This window comes from Elgaria multicarinata, chromosome 1 (genome assembly GCF_023053635.1).
Source record: "Elgaria multicarinata webbii isolate HBS135686 ecotype San Diego chromosome 1, rElgMul1.1.pri, whole genome shotgun sequence".
NCBI lineage: Eukaryota > Metazoa > Chordata > Lepidosauria > Squamata > Anguidae > Elgaria > Elgaria multicarinata.
Window position 1 is genome coordinate 101,245,707 of NC_086171.1, and position 20,133 is coordinate 101,265,839.

The 20,133-nt window shown below is 43.3% G+C and overlaps 1 protein-coding gene across 1 annotated transcript in view; it reads left to right on the forward strand.

The window, feature by feature from the left end:
- TNN (tenascin N) overlaps window positions 1-20,133 on the forward strand; it is a 49,275-nt gene that overhangs the window by 11,076 nt on the left and 18,066 nt on the right. Inside the window, exons 4-8 of the mRNA XM_063134027.1 lie at window positions 1,839-2,102; window positions 5,874-6,056; window positions 6,929-7,018; window positions 15,006-15,269; window positions 16,891-17,154. Of these exons, the coding sequence (XP_062990097.1) occupies window positions 1,839-2,102; window positions 5,874-6,056; window positions 6,929-7,018; window positions 15,006-15,269; window positions 16,891-17,154 (1,065 nt within the window). The remainder of the gene's footprint in view (window positions 1-1,838; window positions 2,103-5,873; window positions 6,057-6,928; window positions 7,019-15,005; window positions 15,270-16,890; window positions 17,155-20,133) is intronic.

Consider the following 20,133-nt stretch of genomic DNA (forward strand, 5'->3'; position numbering starts at 1 on the left):
GCGGCAATTTATTTTCTTTTAAAAAAGCCGGTCTTACTGGGGTGCTTTTTTTGTGGTGCGAAGAAGGCTAGGGCAGGAGGTGCACAGGAGGCATTTTATCCTCTTTTCCTTCTATTCAAAGTCCTTCCTCCCTTTCTCAGCAACTTCATAGCACAATGCCAGCCTTAGATGCTGCTGATTTCACGCTATTAAGGGTTTATTCCAGCATTTCTCTGATCTGTTTTACATCGGAATAAGGGGGGAAGCCACAGGAGATGTCCTGTTTGTTTACAGCATCATTTAATTGACCCAGAAACTTCTGTGAGTGGCCAGAAATGAGCGTGCTATAAATAGCTCATTTAGATAAGACCTGAGTCAGGATTGTACAGTGACAAATTTTCTACTGAGTAAGTTTATTGTCTTCTAAAATAGCTACTTGTCTAAGCTTTGCAGTGCTGCATAACATATGAGTCACATATTGGACCTTTTTGGACTATCAAGGATACTAGCCTTTATTTTGAAGAAAGTACATTTCTAGTCCTTATTGTGGAAGGGACAGGATGACCAAATTAAAAGGGAGACAGAGCTTCTATAACAGTTGCACAGCAGTAACGTATTTATTTATTTATTATATTTATTTGTATCCTGCCTTTTGCCCAATACTGGGCCTCAAGGCGCTATTACAAAGTTTAAAACATACGTTTAAAAACTTAGGAAAAGAAATGTTTTTTTTTTTAAAAAAAAGTTTAAAATATACAACAAAATTATAAGTCAGTAGGGGGAGAAACAAAACAAACAAATAAGGGGACAGGCCCTCGCCTTGGTGTCGCCCCCTTCGGAGGTGACCCCGCTGGTGGCGGACCCACCCCCAAAGGAGCCTGCCTCTTAAGCGCCCAGTCCCAAAAAGATGTTGCAGCTGGGGGTGAGATGGTCCTGTGCTGGGAGCCTGAGTCTGCGAGGAGGCAGCTGGAAGGTTCCGCAGACTAGGCAAACCCCCAAGGCAGGACAACAGCAGCCGCTGACTGGCCCCTTGCTTCGTAGGCTTCCTCTCCTGGCTGGATCAGATGGACACGATCCCAGGTAGCAGGAGCCTGCCTCTTAAGCTCCCGGTCCCAAAAAGATGGTGCAGCTGGGGGTGAGATGGTTCAGTTAACTTCCACAGTTTCAGCTTGCCTTGTCATTGGGCAGAGTGAGAAAAGCATTATCTGTAAAAAAAATTATCTGTACAGTTACTAAAGGTAAGGGAGTCCTTTATTCCTTGATGTCTGGTCACCTTGGGACCAGACCACAGAAGATGCATGAAATCCATGATCAGATCTCCAGATGTTTCATTTTTCTTTAAAAGCAACTGGGGAGTCATGGTGTGTTATCTGAATGTGTGACTGAACAGTTGTGCTAGGAAAAGGTGTTTTGAACTCCCTCCCCCATGTCATTTCCCCAATTTACCCCCTGCCTGAACTGCTATTAGTCCAGCAATGGAAAACATATCTGTATATTTTTTGCTGCAGGGTTAATAATAGCTTGGGGTGGCAAATAAAATTGGGGAAATGGCTCCAGTCAAATTTATGGCTGTTTTTATGTAAAAATAAAATATTGGAATATCTACCCCCTCTATTTTGATGCTGAGATGTTGAAAATTCAACTTAGAATTGCTAGATTTTACTAGACCCTGAACCCTCACTTCACCTTCTGACTCACAGATTTCACAGCACAAATCTCAACTATAAAGGACCATAGCACGCTCCTGACATTAATAAATGTAACTGTATTCCTGGTATAGCGCCACATGATGTGAAAATAATGTGTTACTGGACTCATTGGCTGCATCCCTTTTGAACGTTGACCTTGTTTTGCTGCAGTGCTTGCTCCTTGGAATGTGAAGCTCCTCAAGACCACAGAGGATTCCTTGGCCATTGGCTGGGATAAGATGATGGATGTGGACTACTATCTCATTAGCTACTTTCCTGTTGGGTATGAGGGCTCTGTAAAGCAAATACGAGTGCCCAAAGATAAGATTGGCTATGAGATCCTGGGCCTTCTTCCTGGCACAAAGTATGTGATCACACTCCGTAACATAAAGAAGGGAATTTCCAGTGACCCAGAACTCCTGCAAGCCAGCACAGGTAGGAGCACTAAAATACCCCTTCAACTGTTCTATAATCTGCAATGTCTGCTTCAAATCAACAGGTAGGAAAAATTAATTTTCGAGAAAAGTTACTCGATTCAGACATTGTTCCAACTGTGTTTAAAGAAGTTTAACTATGGTTTGGTGTGATGTCTGAAATAAAGTAAATAAATAGTTATGACCATTACTTCACCTGCACCTAGAGCATAGAGTACTAAACAAATATAAGATTAAAGCAAACAGCAACAATAAACCATTTATTTATTTATTTATTACATTTTTTTATAACACCCAATAGCTGAAGCTCTCTGGGCGGTTCACAAAAGCCGTGGCTTGCTTGCGTGTACATTTCCAAACCATGGCTTTGATATGGCATCTGAATTCATCCTATTTGAGAGGATTTCCATCATTCTCCAACGTTATTTCTTCATGTTGATTTTTTAGGAATGGATCATTTTTGCCAGTGTACTCAGCTTCAAATCATATCTTCAAGGTTCTGAATATCAGGACCATTACACACATTATGCAACATTTAAGTGCAGATTTCCTGTGAAGTACACACTCAATGAAGAGGGGCAGCCAGGGCTGGGCAGAGGGGGGTGGGACCAGTGGGGCCAGTTGGCATGGGACTACAATTTTGAGTGGGCCTACTCTAACTTCCCCTGGTAGAGGCAAAGATGTCTTATATACATATTGAATAAAAGTGCTTGCCATTACCTTTTTTATAAATCGCTCTAGTTCATATGTATTTAGAACTGATTAAAAATACTTAATGAGCAGTTTGAAATGGGGCCTACATTTCCCATTTGGCCCGGGCTTTGCCCAGCTTTGCCCAGCCCTGGGAACAGCCCCTGACAAGTGTAACTAACTATTTGATATATAGCAGAGTTATCTTGTGGCATGGGACACATTTTCAGTTTATCAGATACGTGAAGTGGAATCCTCACTTGGCAGAGAGAGGTATATGTATATATATATATATATATATATAGAGAGAGAGAGAGAGAGAGAGAGAGAGAGAGGTGTGTAGCAAGACATCTGGTTCACATGTAATGACAACCCAGAGTATGGGTTGAGTATGGGTTGTCATTGAATCATGGGTTGTCATTTTATGTGAACCCTGCACTAAGGTTTAGCTATTGGTTGTTAACTATGAACAACCCAGAGTTCACAGCCCAACAACAATCCATGGGTTCTCTTCCTGGTTGTTCATGTTTAACAACCCGTAGTTAAACCACAATGCAGGGCTTGTATGTAATGACAACCCACAATTCAATGACAACCCAGAATTCAATGACAAGCCATACTCAACTCATACTCTGCGTTGTCGTTATGTGTGAACTAGGTCAGTGTGATGTGGCCTGTTACGATGGTTTGAGACTAGAGTTCAGACAGAGTTCCTCATCTTTCTACCCCAACTGCACCCTTCTGTGTTGCTATGGGAGATACTGTCATGTGTCATTTCAAAGATTTGCTGTCTGGGATGTGTTTGCACTAAGACTCTTCTCAGTATTCTTATCTTATTATTTAATTTTTCATGCTGCTTTGTTCCAATATGTCCTGAAAGAGCTTCCGTTAACATGGACTTCCCTTTCTCAATGTTGCATGTATATGATTAATCTTAATTGGAAAATAATATAATTGTACAATTGTACCTATATACAAAGGCGGGAAATTCTCACACACATAAAAAGACCTGTGATAGATCAAACCAAAGACCCTTTCTAGTCCAACATTCTCTTCACACCGTACTCAGTCAGATATTTGTGGGAAGCACCCTCATACTTCCCCCCACCCCAAGCAATTGGAAGTCAGAGGCGAGTTGTCTGTGATACTGGTGGAGGTAATATATTACCATCATCTCTAGTAGCAATGGATAGCCTTACCATTTATGAATCTGTGTAATTCCCTTTTAAAGCATCTTTCTTATAGTTAGATACATTGCTGGTGCTATATAAATAAATAAATAAATAAATAAATAAATAAATAAATAAATAAATAAATAATAAGAATAAGAATAATAGTGCCCATCACTACATCTTGTAGTAGTGAATTCCATAATTTAATTACGCACTGTGTGAAGAAATACTTCCTTTTATGTGTTCTGAATCTCTCACTGTTCAGTTTCATTGCATGTCCCCTGGTTCTAGTATTTTGAGAGAGGGAGAAAAATGTCTCCCTATCCACTTTCTCCACACCACGCATGATTTTGTACACCTCGATCATGTCTCCCCTCACTCACCTTTTCTCTAAGCTAAACATTCCCAAATGTTGTCACCTTTCTTCACAGGGATGTTGCTTCAGCCCCTTGGTCATTTTGGTTGCCCTTTTCTGCACTTTTCCCAACTCTACAATATTTTTTCCTAGCTGCGGTGACCAGAACTGTACACAGCATTCCAAGTGTGATTTATTTGTTTATCTATTTATTTATTTCATTTCTATACCGCCCAATAGCCGAAGCTCTCTGGGCGGTTCACAAAAATTAAAACCATGAAGAACATAATAAAACAAACAACTGTCTAAAAACACAAATACAAAATACAGTACAAAAAGCACAACCAGGATAAAACCACGCAGCAGAAGTTGATATTGTCAGGAATTGACTTTAGCAGAGATTTAAGCAGTAACACAGCAGCGTCAGCGATTGATTCCTCTGTACGGATATTGAGCTATTGTCCCTCAGAGAAGAAAAAATACTCACGACACGTATAACTTTTGTCAGTAAAGTTTTACTGAGGGATAACGTCTTCTGTACATAATCTTCCAGCATACAAAACATCACCATCCAGCATCCACTCACACCACCATTAAACCTGTACAACTTCATATACGTTTTCATACAAGGTATTGCACTCAGTTACATCAGCCAATTATTCAATTAACAGTTGGGTCATGAGGCCTTGACATTTTACAGTCCAGTAATAATGTCTAACACCTGTTGAGAATCGAGTATCCAGAGATTGTGCAAATGTCCATTTCTTCTTCTTCTTCTTCTTCTTCTTCTTCTTCTTCTTCTTCTTCTTCTTCTTCTTCTTCTTCTTCTTCCAGGGCTTAACCCTCTGTAGGTAAATTTTCCAGCCCTGACAGATATAAGATTAAAATATAGAATTAAAACAGTAAAATTTAAATGTAAGTTAAAATTAGTTGTTAAAATACTGAGAGAATAAAAAGGTTGCACCGTAGATTTGTATATGGGCAGTATGATATTTGAAGTTTATTTTCAATTCCTTTTCTAATTATGCCTAACATGGAATTTGCCTTTTTCATAGCAGCTGCAGACTGGTTGGCATTTCCATTGAGCTGCTCGCATGGACACAGTTTACATAAAGAAACTAGGGTGCTTCCAGATAAGGCTTTTATTGCATCTTCACCTTGCCTCACTTACGGAATTTTACGGGGGCTCCGGATGCACCCATAATCCTCCTGCACATTCCCACCCCTTTCCCCATCTTTTCCCTTAAAGCAGAAGATCTGTTAACAAAGACAGAACAGCTGCACAAACCCTTCTGATCGTTAGCACTAGCAGTTCTGTATTTGGAAGCATCCTAGGGTTGTGAAGGAATAGGTCAGTGGTCAGGCTGCTCAGGCGGCTGAAAAAAAATCAGCAGCACAGACGGTGGGAAAACTGCTAATGCAAATGCCTCCTGTCCTTCTCTTCTTGCATTCATGCAGTTGCATTATCATCCATACCCAAAATTCTTTTCTAACTAGTACTCAGAAAATAAGATTGACTATAATAACAGCCTGTTGGTGATTCTCTCTCTTCTAGCTGTGTCTGCCATTGGTGCTGTCTGGGTGACAGAGGAGACAGAGAATTCACTGGAGGTCGAGTGGGAGAATCCTCCAACAGATGTGGATTACTACAAGCTGAGGTTCAGCTCCTTGCTTGGGGAGGAGAAAGAGCTATTGGTCCCCAAAAGCAGTGATGCAAAGAGCAGATATGTCATCACAGGTAAGCTGGTAACTTTGTGTTTACCTAGAATGAGGGCACTGGGAGGAAAGCTGAGACTTTTCAGACTGTAAACTTGAAAGAGAGCTGATGTGTGTGTGTTTGTTTTTCATATAGTGCCATCAGTGTGCAGAAACAGTTGGTGGAGAAACTGCATGATGTGAAAGTGTACAGCATTGTTGCTATTTTCACTTCTGTTGATCCAGGATTTTTATGTTTTCTTGTATTCCCACTTTCCCTGAGCTGGGAGCAGTTCCAGGGGCAGAGCACTTACTCCTTCTTTTGGAAGGAGGTCACTGGAGACTTTCAGTGTGTCTTAATATTTGAGTTTTGTTTGTTTTTAACAAATATGCTCCCCTTCAGAAGTCTTAGAGCAATGAATTGGAAATCTCCCTGATGAACGATAACTGGCAATGTTTGCTTGTTTATTTATTCATTACCTTTTTATCCTGCCCATCAGCCGAGGCTCTCTGGGCAGTGCACAATTAATGTTGCCATCACCATTGCCTTTTGTGAACCGAGAGCCTTAAAGGTAGGACATACAGCTTACAGGCAGGCTCGTATGGCAGGAGACAGTCTCTGAGATATCCTACACCGAAACAGACAGGGCTTTTTAAATCAAAACCTGTACCTTGAATTGGACTTGGAAACTAATTGGAAGGCAGTGTTCAAGACCAATGATATATAGAATTAAGATGAAATCGTACCTTTCTACCAAGTATCTTTCCAAAAGGTAAGTCTGGACATATCCTACAAGCACAAAAAAGAGGATCCTGAAACACAAGTCCCATAAAAATCCCAACAGAAAAGCAAAAAATAGATGTGGTTGTGTCTCCAAAACATTTGTCTCTTTCTATTTCCTCCCCTCCTTATAGGCCTGAAACCAGGGACACAGTACAAGATCACTGTCATATCTGTGAAGGGTGAGAGAGAAGGGAAGCCATCATCTGTGAATGGAAGGACAGGTATAAACAAAGTGGTTTGGCTATTACACGATGAGGTACCTACACAATTCCAGCAACACAACTGTTGCAGGTTGTTGCAGTTGCCGCACCAGTCAGTAATACAACTGCAATCCTTTTGAGCCTTCCAAATTGCCCCAAATCTTTTCTTCAAGATGTCTGTCAGTAGCCCTGTGCAGACAATTAAAATCTGTGCAACAATCAGTACATTTGTGGTGGAGGGAGCAGAATTGCCGCACTCCCAATCTCCATATGTCGCTTGTGCACACAGGCAGTGTGCACAAGATGGGTTAATGCAGTGAAGGCTGGTGGCTCAAATATCAGTGGTCCGGTGAATCTGCTTTGGGTTTCAGTCAGAATCAGAACTCTAAAAGAGCCATTTAGATGTGGGTGTTCTGACTGATTCTGACTGAAATCCAGAGTTGGCTCACCGCCCCACTAGCATCAGAGCCATCAGTCTCCACTGGATAAATGCATGGAGCTTGGGGATGGTTGGGGCACCAGTAGATTTCTGGTTCTCCCCCAGTGTGTTAACAATTGACCGATTGTAATCATTTGCATGGGGCTTTCATTGTGCAAGGCTCTGCAACGTCCTGAAATGCCCCTTTGGCATGGACCTGCTTTGAATGCCACACTGGGCCTAGTTCTCACAGAGTGAATGAACCTGTGTCTGGGCTTGTCAGCTTTCTATGTGTAGATTCTTTTCATCCCTATGGCGATGCAGTCCTCTGTGAGTCCATGTTTAGGTTTGCCACCTCGGTAAGAACATGGCTGGAGGCATTCATCACTATCAACATATTGCTCTTCTGCAGAAAGTCCTGGACAGAAGTGCTCTCTCCCAATACCCATTGGCTGTGAGCAGTCTATTTTGGCTCCTAATACACTGGGTACCTCCTGACACATGCCAAATGAATATTTCAGGACACTGCAAACCCGTCTATAGCACAAGCTCTGTGCAAATGATTCAAATCTGTCTACAAACAACACATGGAGAAGGGATTAGGGGTGCAGCAACAGTAGGCCCTAACTCCCAACCTCCCATTGCTTTACTTTCAGGTCTGAAAAATGTAGCACCGTTCCATAGAACCATAGCACCGTTGCATGTCAATACATTTCCTATATTCCTTATTAACAGAATACTTTCTGATGTTTTAACAGTACTGTGCTGTAGAATAATTATATGTAGAGCGGTTGTGTTTGAAGTGTACTTATTGTGGGGGCTGGAGTGAGAGGGCAGGGCATAGAAAATAGCATTTAACAATTCCTGTTTGGATTTTATTTATTTATTTATTACATTTTTATACCGCCCAATAGCCGAAGCTCTCTGGGCGGTTCACAAAAATTAAAACCACAGTAAAACACCCAACAGGTTAAAACACAATTACGAAATACAGTATAAAAAGCACAACCAGGATAAAACCACACAGCAAAGTTGATATAAGATTAAAATACAGAGTTAAAACAGTAAAATTTTAATTTAAGTTAAAATTAAGTGTTAAAATACTGAGTGAATAAAAAGGTCTTCAGCTGGCGACGAAAGCAGTACAGTGTAGGCGCCAGGCGGACCTCTCTGGGGAGCTCGTTCCACAACCGGGGTGCCACAGCGGAGAAAGCCCTCCTCCTAGTAGCCACCTGCCTCACTTCCTTTGGCAGGGGCTCAAGGAGAAGGGCCCCTGTAGATGATCTTAAGGTCCAGGTAGGTATATATGGGAGGAGGCGTTCCTTCAGATAACCTGGCCCCAAACCGTTTAGGGCTTTAAATGTCAATACCAGCACTTTGAATCGGGCCCGGACCTGGACTGGCAGCCAATGAAGCTGGAAAAGGACTGGCGTAATGTGATCTCGCCGGCCAGTCCCTGTTAGTAAACGGGCTGCCCTATTTTGTACCAGCTGAAGCTTCCGGACTGTTTTCAAAGGCAGCCCCACGTATAACGCATTGCAGTAATCCAAGCGAGAGGTTATCAGAGCATGGATAACTGTAGCTAGGCTATCTCTGTCCAGATAAGGGCGTAGTTGGTATATCAACCTAAGCTGATAAAAGGTGCTCTTTTTGGGTTGTCCAGGCCCCCTGACATCACTGCTTCGCTATGCAGTGTGTTGTGCATTTGTAAAGCTAGAAAAGGACCTTTTGCCTGACATTGTTTATATAGATATACCAACAGTGATGAAAGTGTACAGGGATGGAGAGGTGCACATTCACTTGTGAACTTAAGAGTGCCAACAAAAACTGTGACAGTGACAGACCCATTCACAGCAACTGCACAACGAACTCACAACAGCATTCAGGTGTAACTCTGGGTTAACTCTGGGTTGTTTAACCCCCTAAACAGCTTCTGAGTTTGGCCGTCACAATAACAATCCAGGAATAGGGCACTTCTGGGTTGTTTCCTGGGTTAACCCAGGAATTGCTATTATCTGTAGATCAGGTCACTCTGAATGAAAGAAGAAGAAAATAGAGAGGTTTGGGGGGCTGTGAAGAGAAAATCCGCACAATCTAGCTGCTAAATTTGGGGATCTTCAAGGACTATCTCACTGCCCAACACTGCCATTTTCTCTATTGGGTCTAGCCTAGGGCCTACATCTCCCAAGAGTCTCTGCTTCCTCTGCCTGATCTTAACAAGGAAGTGCCCTTGCTCTGAGAAGGAAGGACTGAGGTTGTAAAAGGGATGGAGGGAAAGACCTGGAGAGAAGGAAGGAGAAGCAGTAGCCTGGGAGGCTTCCATGGGTTCCTAGAACTGAAGCAGGAGAGCACTGGCAGCAAAGTAGCAAATTATGGGTCCTTTTCATGGCCATTGCTAGGAAAGCCTGGGAGCAGTTGGGCCGCCTGTTCCACTCCTAGGTTTTTCAATCCTCCACAAAGCCCCACAACCATTGAAAAACTGCCAGTGGGGGTGGGGGCGCCAAAGGCGTTCCTTGCTCAGGTGTTGTCCTGAGTCTGGCCCTGACTATAAGGAAGGACTAGGAGCCCTGGCCCATCTATCAGGTTTCCGGAACTGATTTCTAGCCATTTTGATAAAGTTGTTTGTCTCTTGGACAGTGGCTTAATGGATTCCACTTCTTGACTGGTTTCTCGCTTGCCTTGATTGTTTTATTTCCCATCATACTTCCATGTTTAGTGAGGGCATCTCTCTGAATAGTGGACCCTCAAGCTATATCTGTCCTGCTATGGACAAAAAGCAAGGAAAAGCTGTCCCCTCGGTGCCCTGCTTGTGAGTGGCTAGAGGCATCTGGCCAGCCACTGTTGGAAACATATTGCTGGAATAGATGGTCTGGCTCAGCAGGCTCATGCTTACATTTGTATTTAGATTTTTTAAAAAACACACCTTCTGTCTAAAGGCTTTAGGCCTGGAAGAACAATAATATAAACTTAGAAGTCTCTTTAAAATAAGAATTCCTAAATAACTAAAAGGGTCTCAAACTTACCTGAATGTTTTAAACATTAGACTAAAGGAGCTGAAGATATTCAGTTGGTGGAGCTTTTGGAAGAAGGGCATTTTTACAGGTGGAGGGTAGAAATGACACAGAGATCGCCTATCTGCATACCTTCACATTTTGTACATGTCACTACCAAGCACCACTAAGGAGTTGGTTTTGATTGACTGTAGAAATCACAATGAGACATGGGGAAAGAGGTGGTTTTGAAGATATGTAGGCCTGGTAGCCATCTTCCCTGTTCTCAAGCTGAGCAACTGGACAAAGAACTGGTTTGCTAAACCTCTGGATTCTGGCCTTGCCTTGGCATTCTTGTCGCCATCAAGATTTTTTGGTTGCTTCAGTTTCTGCTTTCGTGTGGAATGTCCACCTGAGAGTCCAGAGTTTGGCACTGCAGCTCTTTGGTTTCACCCAAGGACTGGTGAGGCTCTGGAGTGATGTCACTTCTCAGACAGTGGAACACTGGAGGTGCAGGCCTTGGTGATACATTGTGAGGTCCTCCATCTGGCTTTCATCTTGTATCCCAATCAAATGGTTGTGTCAGTGTGACAGAAGCTGATTCTTGTTATCTGTTGGCTGACAGACACATATTTTTAGGTGCATAGCTCAGTTTTTCTAATTTGAAATTGTAAAGTGTGATCACCAACAAGTGTGATCACCAACTGGTGGCAAATTTGTATTTGCTAGGACTGACTGTTGTCCCTGTGGAGAGTTTGCCACTGTGTAATATGTGAAAAGGCCCTGAGTTAAGGCCCTCTGCTGTTCAAAATGTAAGGAGCCATCAATGGAATTACCAGACCACTGTTTTTCTCAAAGCAGGCTGCATCTGGCAGCACTGATGTTCTTCTCAGTGGCCATTGCCGGCACCAGATGCCTGCTGTTAGAAGTATCGGGTTTGTTTTTGGATCAGAGCTTTTGTTTACTACTGCCTTCAGAACTATCTTGCCTGTAGGTGGAAGGAAGGCTGGGGCACAGAGATTCTGCTTCTTTTTGGGCAGTATATCATTGCTCTGGAACGTCCTGATCTTGCACATGGTGTGTCCTTTTTAACAACTTTGTCTTGAACATACTGTGCTTTGGGTTGGACATAGGAAGGCACTTCCTCTGCACCATTTCTTCTTTTGTTGATACTGCAAAGTAGCTCCCATAAACTGAAGGCAATCTGGAGGGCACACATATAAAACCAACTGTGTACTCTGTGTTGCCAATAATACAAACTGTCCAGCGGTTTTATTGTAAGAACAATAACAGCTTAGAAACATAGAATCATAGAATAGTAGAGTTGGAAGGGGCCTACAAGGCCATCAAGTCCAACTCCCTGCTGAATGCAGGAATCCACATTAAAGCATACTTGACAGATGGCTGTCCAGCCGCCTTTTGAAGGCCTCTAGTGTGGGAGAGACCACGGCCTCCCTAGGTAATTAGTTCCATTGTCGTACAGCTCTAACAGTCAGGAAGTGTTTCCTGATGTCCAGCCGGAATCTGGCTTCCTGTAACTTGAGCCCGTTATTCTGTGTCCTGCACTCTGGGATGATTGAGAAGAGATCCTGGCCCTCCTTTGTGTGACAACCTTTCAAGTACTTGAAGAGTGCTATCATGTCTCCCCTCAGACTTCTCCAGGCTAAACATGCCCAGTTCTTTCAGTCTCTCCTCATAGGGCTTTGTTTCCATATCCCTGATCATCCTTGTTGCCCTCCTCTGAAACCCCTCCAGCGTGTCTGCATCCTTCTTGAAGTGTGGTACCCAGAACTGGACACAGTACTCAAGATGAGGCCTAACCAGGGCCGAATAGAGAGGAACCAGTACCTCATGCACTTTGGAAGCTATACTTCTATTAATGTAGCCCCAAATAACATTTGCCTTTTTTGCAGCCACATCGCACTGTTGGCTTAGATCCATGCAAGCTCCACTTTACAATCCGGAAACAGTGCACATTTTCTGTTGCAAATTATGTTGCTACAAAACAGTGAAACACCCTATGTAACAGTGGCTGGTTGGTGGTTACCATCTGAATGTCTTAACTGCACACTTGTAAAGTTTGTCTCTGATCAGGTGTTGAAGCAGCCTTGATTTAAGTCCATGTTTTGTTGTTGTTCTTCATTTAAGAGAAATGCCTGCACCTCAGCTGATAGGGATAGATGGCAATATTTTTTTTAAGTGGAGAAGGAGACTTGGAGCACCATCCTGATGAGGCTGTGGTCAAGTGTTGAATTCATCTACTTCTGGCCAGAGGAGGGGAGCCAGGAGAGCAAAAAAGGTGAAGGCTAAAGTTGTGACTGGCAACCAAGGCAGAGGAGGATTGGTCATGCTTTTAATGATCATCGGATAGTAATTCAATGTATTCCGATTTATGGTTCGGGATACACTTTGTTTTCTGTAGGTTGTCTTTCCAAGAGCGGCAGCAGCACAGCTTGGATAACATGTACATGACCCAACACTACGGATGTCGGGCTAATTACGTAGGCTCTGACCATGGAATTGGCACCTTGCTGGGAGAGACTTGGGTGCCAATTCGAGGGAAAAGAATCCCCCCCTCCCTCAACCCCCACCAATGCGGTTAGATCATTTAGGTGTTTCCCAACCACACGGGAACCACTCGTGGAAAAGCAGCGCCCACATGGTTTGGTAACGTTTAAAAGGCCCCTGCACAAAACAGGAATTGGGCTAATTATTTGTAATTTTGAGACAGCTGTTGTGCAAACTCTTATTTTTACCATTAGTTGCCTGAACTATTCCCAGAAGCTTTCTTGTACTGCAGAATTTCACACTTTCCCAGTGATAGATTTATCTTAATGTCAGAGCAGCAATTTCTTCAAGAAGATTTAGCAGTAGGTCCATTAAAAAAAACCCAGCAGTAAAAAGGATATTAAGATGGTTTCAGGTTTCAAAGTAACTACTTTATTTCATCCGTATAGAAAGAGTGGACAATAGCACGCTTGTGAAACAAAATACCCTATTTCTTCAATTCTAAGACACACGTTTCCCCCCATATAAACATCCCTAAAAATGGAGTGCGTCTTAGAATCACGGGTGGTCTTAGGATGTTTTTTTTTCTGTTGGTGGTACTGAAATTAGTGTGCGTCTTACAATCGATGGTGTCTTACAATCGAAGAAATACGGTATTATCCATACGCTATTTCTCACTATAAGGGGATCTCTGAGTACCTTTTCCAGCATGAAGCACAGGAAAGAAGAGACTGGTGCCAATGAAGAGTAATTAGTGTTGGGTTAAAACAAGGCTCAGAATTACCACCAGAGATACAATGTGAGCAAAATCTTCATAGAATCATAGAATAGCAGAGTTGGAAGGGGCCTACAAGGCCATCGAGTCCAACCCCCTGCTCAGTGCAGGAATCCACCCTAAAGCATCCCTGACAGATGCTTGTCCAGCTGCCTCTTGAAGGCCTCTAGTGTGGGAGAGTCCACAACCTCCCTAAATAACTGATTCCATTGTCGTACTGCTCTAACAGTCAGGAAGTTTTTCCTGATGTCCAGCTGGAATCTGGCTTCCTTTAACTTGAGCCCGTTATTCCATGTCTTGTACTCGGGGAGGATCGAGAAGAGATCCTGGCCCTCCTCTGTGTGACAACCTTTTAAGTATTTGAAGAGTGCTATCAGGTCTCCCCTCAATCTTCTCTTCTCCAGGCTAAACGTGCCCAGTTCTTTCAGTCTCTCTTCATAGGGCTTTGTTTCCAGACCCCTGATCATCCTGGTTGCCCTCCTCTGAACACGCTCCAGTTTGTCTGCGTCCTTCTTGAATTGAGGAGCCCAGAACTGGATGCCATACTCTAGATGAGGCCTAACCAGGGCCAAATAGAGAGGAATCAGTACCTCACGTGATTTGGAAGCTATACTTCTGTAATTGCTCTTTGTGGCAAACACATCCTTATGAAAGAGAAGACTAGCCTTTAATACCTGAAGCAAGAACCCTTTTCTCATTTGTTTTGAACATTGTTAATCCATTCCCTTTAAAAAGGCAGTAGAAATTTGCAGGATTTGAGAAAGTATTCTGAAGAGGCTTGCCCTCGAGTTAACAGGATAGCTGCTTCTCCCCAATGCTCAGTGGGTAGGCCCCAAAGATGTTAGCAATACAATATTGCAACTTCATGGTTAGTGCTAATTTTTCAATTTCTCACTGTGCAATTTACATGGAACAGTTGTCTGCTATCTCCTAGGTTTCCCTTCTTTTTCAGAGTAATATTACCCAAGCTCCATATTTTTTGTCACAATATTTGATCGAAAAAACTCTAAAAACAAACACCTGAGAGAGCTTTCTGCAAGTTTCTGTATGCTCTTCACAAAGGTAATCTAGTGGTTAGAAGGTTGGACCTGTACTGGGGAGGTCTGGGTTTAAGGGTTCTCTCAGCCATGAAGCTCATCGCGTGGCCTTGTGCATTAATTTCTGTCAGGTTGGTTTGTGCCCTTTGTTAATTGAAGGGAGAAAGGGTGTCATTTGGATTTTTATGGTCTCAGGCACTGAAATGTGTTGGCTCTGAAGAAATGGTTCTAGAAATCTTGTCAGAAACATTGTAACCATAATGTTTTATTCCCTTCACAGAAATTGATGGCCCAACTAATTTGGCAATCAACCAAGTGTCAGAAGACACAGCTACCATTTCTTGGCATGGGGCCCAGGCCCCCATAGATAGATATGTAGTGAGCTACACCTCACTTGATGGCGACACCAAAGAGATGTCTGTGGGCAAGGACAAGAGAACCACCACCCTGATGGGTTTGAAACCAGGCATGGAGTATACCATCTCTATCTGGGCTGTGAAGGGATCCCAGCAGAGCAGGAAGGCAAGCACAAAAGCTGAAACAGGTAGTCCATCGATGTGGTATTATGAAATCTTGTGGTATCTCACTGATTCCTTTCCCACTATATTTTATTTCTCATTTTGATAAACTCCTTTTCAGATGTTCTAAAGTTGTAGAACCAATTCATGGAGGGAGTTCAGAACTATAGTGCTACACCTGGTAAGTTACAGCTACAGCTGGAGGATCCACAAAATGTCCTGTTGATTACTTTTCACAACATTCTCCAAACAAGCCACAAGAAGGTTGTGAAAGTAGAAATGGAGGGATATGAGGTTGATATTCATTATCAAGCTCTCACCAATGGCAAGAACTGCAGAGAAATCGGCCAGATCAGAAAGGAATCTCTTAACTGCCATTGCCCAGAGATGGTCATGTGATCTAGCTGAATCGTATAAAAGCTTCCAGTTCAGCTGAGCTCACTATGAGTTTCATGGAGAGTGCTCCTACCATAACTTGCCTTTTCCTTGACAGGCGCTGGGTCCATCAAGCATCCTGGTACAGTATTTCCAGGGGGGCAACCATGTTACCCTGCAGCAGCAAAACCAACAAAGTATCTTGTAGCTCCTTAAAGACCAACAAATTTATTATAGCATACACTTCAGTGGATCTTAGTTAATTATGGAAGCTTTTTGCATAATAAATTTGTTAGTCTTTAAGGTGCCACAAGACTCTTATCTTTTTCTAATAAGGTAGTTTATTTGCAGTGTTAAATGCAACTTGCTAATGCCATCTTCCCAGGGCCGGTGCCAAACTATTTTGTGCCCTAGGCAAGGTGAGCTACTTTCACACACACACACACACACGCCAACTTTGATTTTTAAGGACATATGTTTCCTGGAAAAAATAAGAAGCACAAAACTTGAAACTGCTAAAAAAAAATTAAAGTGCAAGAAATACGTCATGCCAATTATAGCAAACAAATTGGAAAGGAACGTCTATGGGTCTAAAATGCCTTATTTAATAGGAATATCACCTCCAAATCATCCCCCTTCCCCAACTCACATGCGCGCACACACACACACACACTCGGCATCACTCACTCCAAACAAACACACGCATGAACACATGCATTCACTCAAAGACCCCCTGCACCCCATTCACCCATACGTTCTCTCTCTCTCTCTCTTCTGGGCATGTTCCGGAAGTCTGAATGTGGAGCCGCCCCAGCGTCCCTGGCTTCACTTCGGCTGGGCAGGTGCGGGGCGCCATCTCGCCCGCCTGGGCCCAGCTGAATCCTTGGGCCGGGCCGGCTCACAGCCAACAATGTGCGTGAGTGCTGCGCTGTGCCTGGCGCCCCTCTTAGCTTGGCGCTCTAGGCAGCCGCCTGAGTGGCCTCTATGGTAGCACCGGCCCTGCATCTTCCCAGATCTTTCCCCTGCTCCACTCCTTTAATTATCAGTTAATTCAGTCCTCAGGCATCAAGAAGCAAGCATGAGATTTAACTGCTGAGACATAGTTGTTGAAACCTACCGGGAAGTGTAACTAAATAATTTACTGAAACCCCCCCAAATCAAAACCAACAAACACTTGTAAGTCTAAAAAAGAGGCTGTATACTCAATTGATGCCAAAAGAATCAATGGATACTGAAATAAAACAATAGTAACGCCTCTGCTTTGGTTCACAGAAATAGATGGTCCTACAAACCTGAGAACAGACCAAGTGACGGAAAACACAGCCACAGTCTCTTGGAACAAGGCTTTAGCTCCTATAGACCGATACATCCTGAGCTATATCTCTGCTGATGGAGAAACTAGAGAGATCGCAGTTGGGAAGGATAAGATTAGCACCACCTTAGCTGGACTGAAGCCAGGGATGGAGTATGTCATCTACATCTTGGCTGTGAAGGGAAGCCATCAGAGCAAGAGGACAAGCACAAAAACCCTGACAGGTAACTTTAGTGGGTGGCGGGGTGTGACAGGGAAATGACAGGGTTACTCGGTTTTCTTTAAAATTTCCAAACATTCTGGTACAAAGGCTCTATACTAGCCACCTCCCGCCAGCATGGCCAATGGTCATGAATGATGGAGTTTGTACTCCAAAATATCTGCAGGGCTCCAGGTTGAATAACTTTCCAGAGAGTTGATGCTGGTACCTAGCAGTGGTACCTAGTATTGCGTCCAGTTCTGGGCTCCACAATTCAAGAAGGACGCAGACAAGCTGGAGCGTGTTCAGAGGAGGGCAACCAGTATGATCAGGGGTCTGGAAACAAAGCCCTATGAAGAGAGACTGAAAGAACTGGGCAGGTTTAGCGTGGAGAAGAGAAGATTGAGGGGAGACATGATAGCACTCTTCAAATACTTAAAAGGTTGTCACACAGAGGAGGGCCAGGATCTCTTCTCGATCCTCCCAGAGTGCAAGACACGGAATAACGGCCTCAAGTTAAAGGAAGCCAGATTCCAGCTGGACATCAGGAAAAACTTCCTGACTGTTAGAGCAGTACGACAATGGAATCAGTTACCTAGGGAGGTTGTGGGCTCTCCCACACTAGAGGCCTTCAAGAGGCAGCTGGACAAGCATCTGTCAAGGATGCTTTAGGGTGGATTCCTGCATTGAGCAGGGGGTTGGACTCGATGGCCTTGTAGGCCCCTTCCAACTCTGCTATTCTATGATTCTATGATTCTGTACAGCTAAGCTGCCATAGCCATGGAACACATTTAATTTTTCCTGGTCTGTTGTCAAAAACATTTCCATGTAGCTTCAATCAATACCAGTTGAACGCAAGTGTGTTCCCACCAACATAACCAGCTACTAGAGATATACATATGGGTGACTTGGGCACCTAGGGGACATGTGATGACATTGGAGAACTCTGTGGTGGATTGGGCTCCATGTTAATGACTGGAAGGGTGGTGCCATTTTGATTTTTTGCCTCCAGCACCAACATTTCTTGGATGCAAATGAATTTTGCTTCTGCACTAGAATTGACATTCTTTGTTCGCTCCCAGTCATTACAGAAAATCAGGACGACACTGCTGTCAGATCATCTGGTTTCACTATGTTCCATGTCACCCTCCCATCTTTTTAAAGATCTGGCTTGTGTAAATTTTTCAGACTTAAAATGAGCAAATGGTGGGATCACAATGACTGTAAAGAAACCCCCCTCCCTGCGGAATTAACAAAGGTTATTTACTTGGAGGGAGCAGGAAATGACTAATTAAAGGACTGACTGCAATAATGCAACAGAGAAATAACAGCCAATTTGACCACATGGTTCAGGGTGGAGACATTTGCTGACTGAAGGCTGCAGTCCTAAGCATACTTCCGAGAACTGAATATTCATTTGCATCTGAGTAAACATACTTATGATCTTGTCTGAGAGGACAGGTATGGTAGAATTGTTATGAGGAGTACAAAATAAAGTGTATATTAAGTGCCATGTGGAACAACAGTTCTCATTCCCAGGGCCGGTGCCAGACTATTTTGCGCCCTAGGCAAGGTGAGCTACTTTCACACACACCCCGCACAAAAAAATTCCAACTTTGATTTTTAAGGACATATGTTTCCTGGAAAAAATAAGAAGTACAAAACTTGAAACTGCTAAATTTATTTTAAAGTGGAAGACAAAGCTCTTCACGGTCTAGCTCCTGCCTATCTCTCCTCTCTCATCTCACACTATTGCCCCGCTCGTGCTCTCCGCTCCTCTGATGCCATGCTTCTCGCCTGCCCCAGGACCTCCACTTCCCTTACTCGGCTTCGTCCTTTTTCTTCTGCTGCCCCTTACGCCTGGAACGCTCTTCCAGAACACTTGAGAACTACAAACTCAATCACAGCTTTTAAAACTCAGCTAAAAACTTTTCTTTTCCCTATAGCTTTTAAATATTGAGTTTGTTCTAACTCTATACTGTTAGCTTCACCCTACCCGGTGCCTGTTTACACTTCCCTGTGCCTGTTTGCATTCTCCTTCCCTCTTTATTGTTTACTACAACTTTATTAGATTGTAAGCCTATGCGGCAGGGTCTTGCTATTTACTGTGTTATCTGTACAGCAACATGTACATTGATGGTGCTAGATAAATAAATAAATAAATAATAATAATAATAATAATAATAATAATAAATTGGAAAGGAACATCTTTGGGTCTAAAATGCATTATTTAATAGGAATATCACCTCCAAATCATCCCCCCAACTCACACGCATGCACACACACACATTCAGCATCACTCACTCCAAACAAAGACATGCATGAACACACACATTCACTCAAAGACCCCCTGCACCCCATTCACCCATACATTCTCTCTCTCTCTCTCTCTCTCTCTCTCTCTTTTCTAGGCGCATTCCGGAAGTCTGAACATGGAGCCGCCCCACCCCCACCCCCGCGTCCCTGGCTTCGCTTCGGCTGGGCGGGCGCAGGGCGCCATCTCACCCGCCCAGGCCCAGCTGAATCCTCGGGCCGGGCTGGCTCACAGCCAACGTGCATGAGTGCTGCGCTGTGTCCGGCGCCCCTCTTAGCTTGGCGCTCTAGGCGGCCGCCTGAGTGGCCTCTATGGTAGCACCATCCCTGCTTATTCCTCTTCCAGCTATTTATTTATTTATTTATTTATTACATTTCTATACCGCCCAATAGCCAGAGCTCTCTGGGCGGTTCACAAAAATTAAAACCATTCAAAGTATAAAACAACAGTATAAAACCATAATATAAAATACAATATAAAAGCTCAACCAGATAAAAACAGCAGCAATGCAAAATTACAAATTTAAAACCATGTTATTTAAAATTTATAGATTGTTAAAATGTTGGGAGAATACTTGTAGAAAAAAAGCTTCAGCAGACCCAAGGGTACAGGAACGATACGTCTTTTTGACCCCACTACTTAGGGTCTTTCCCTATCAAACCCATGCATAATAGCTTTTAGTATGTCCTT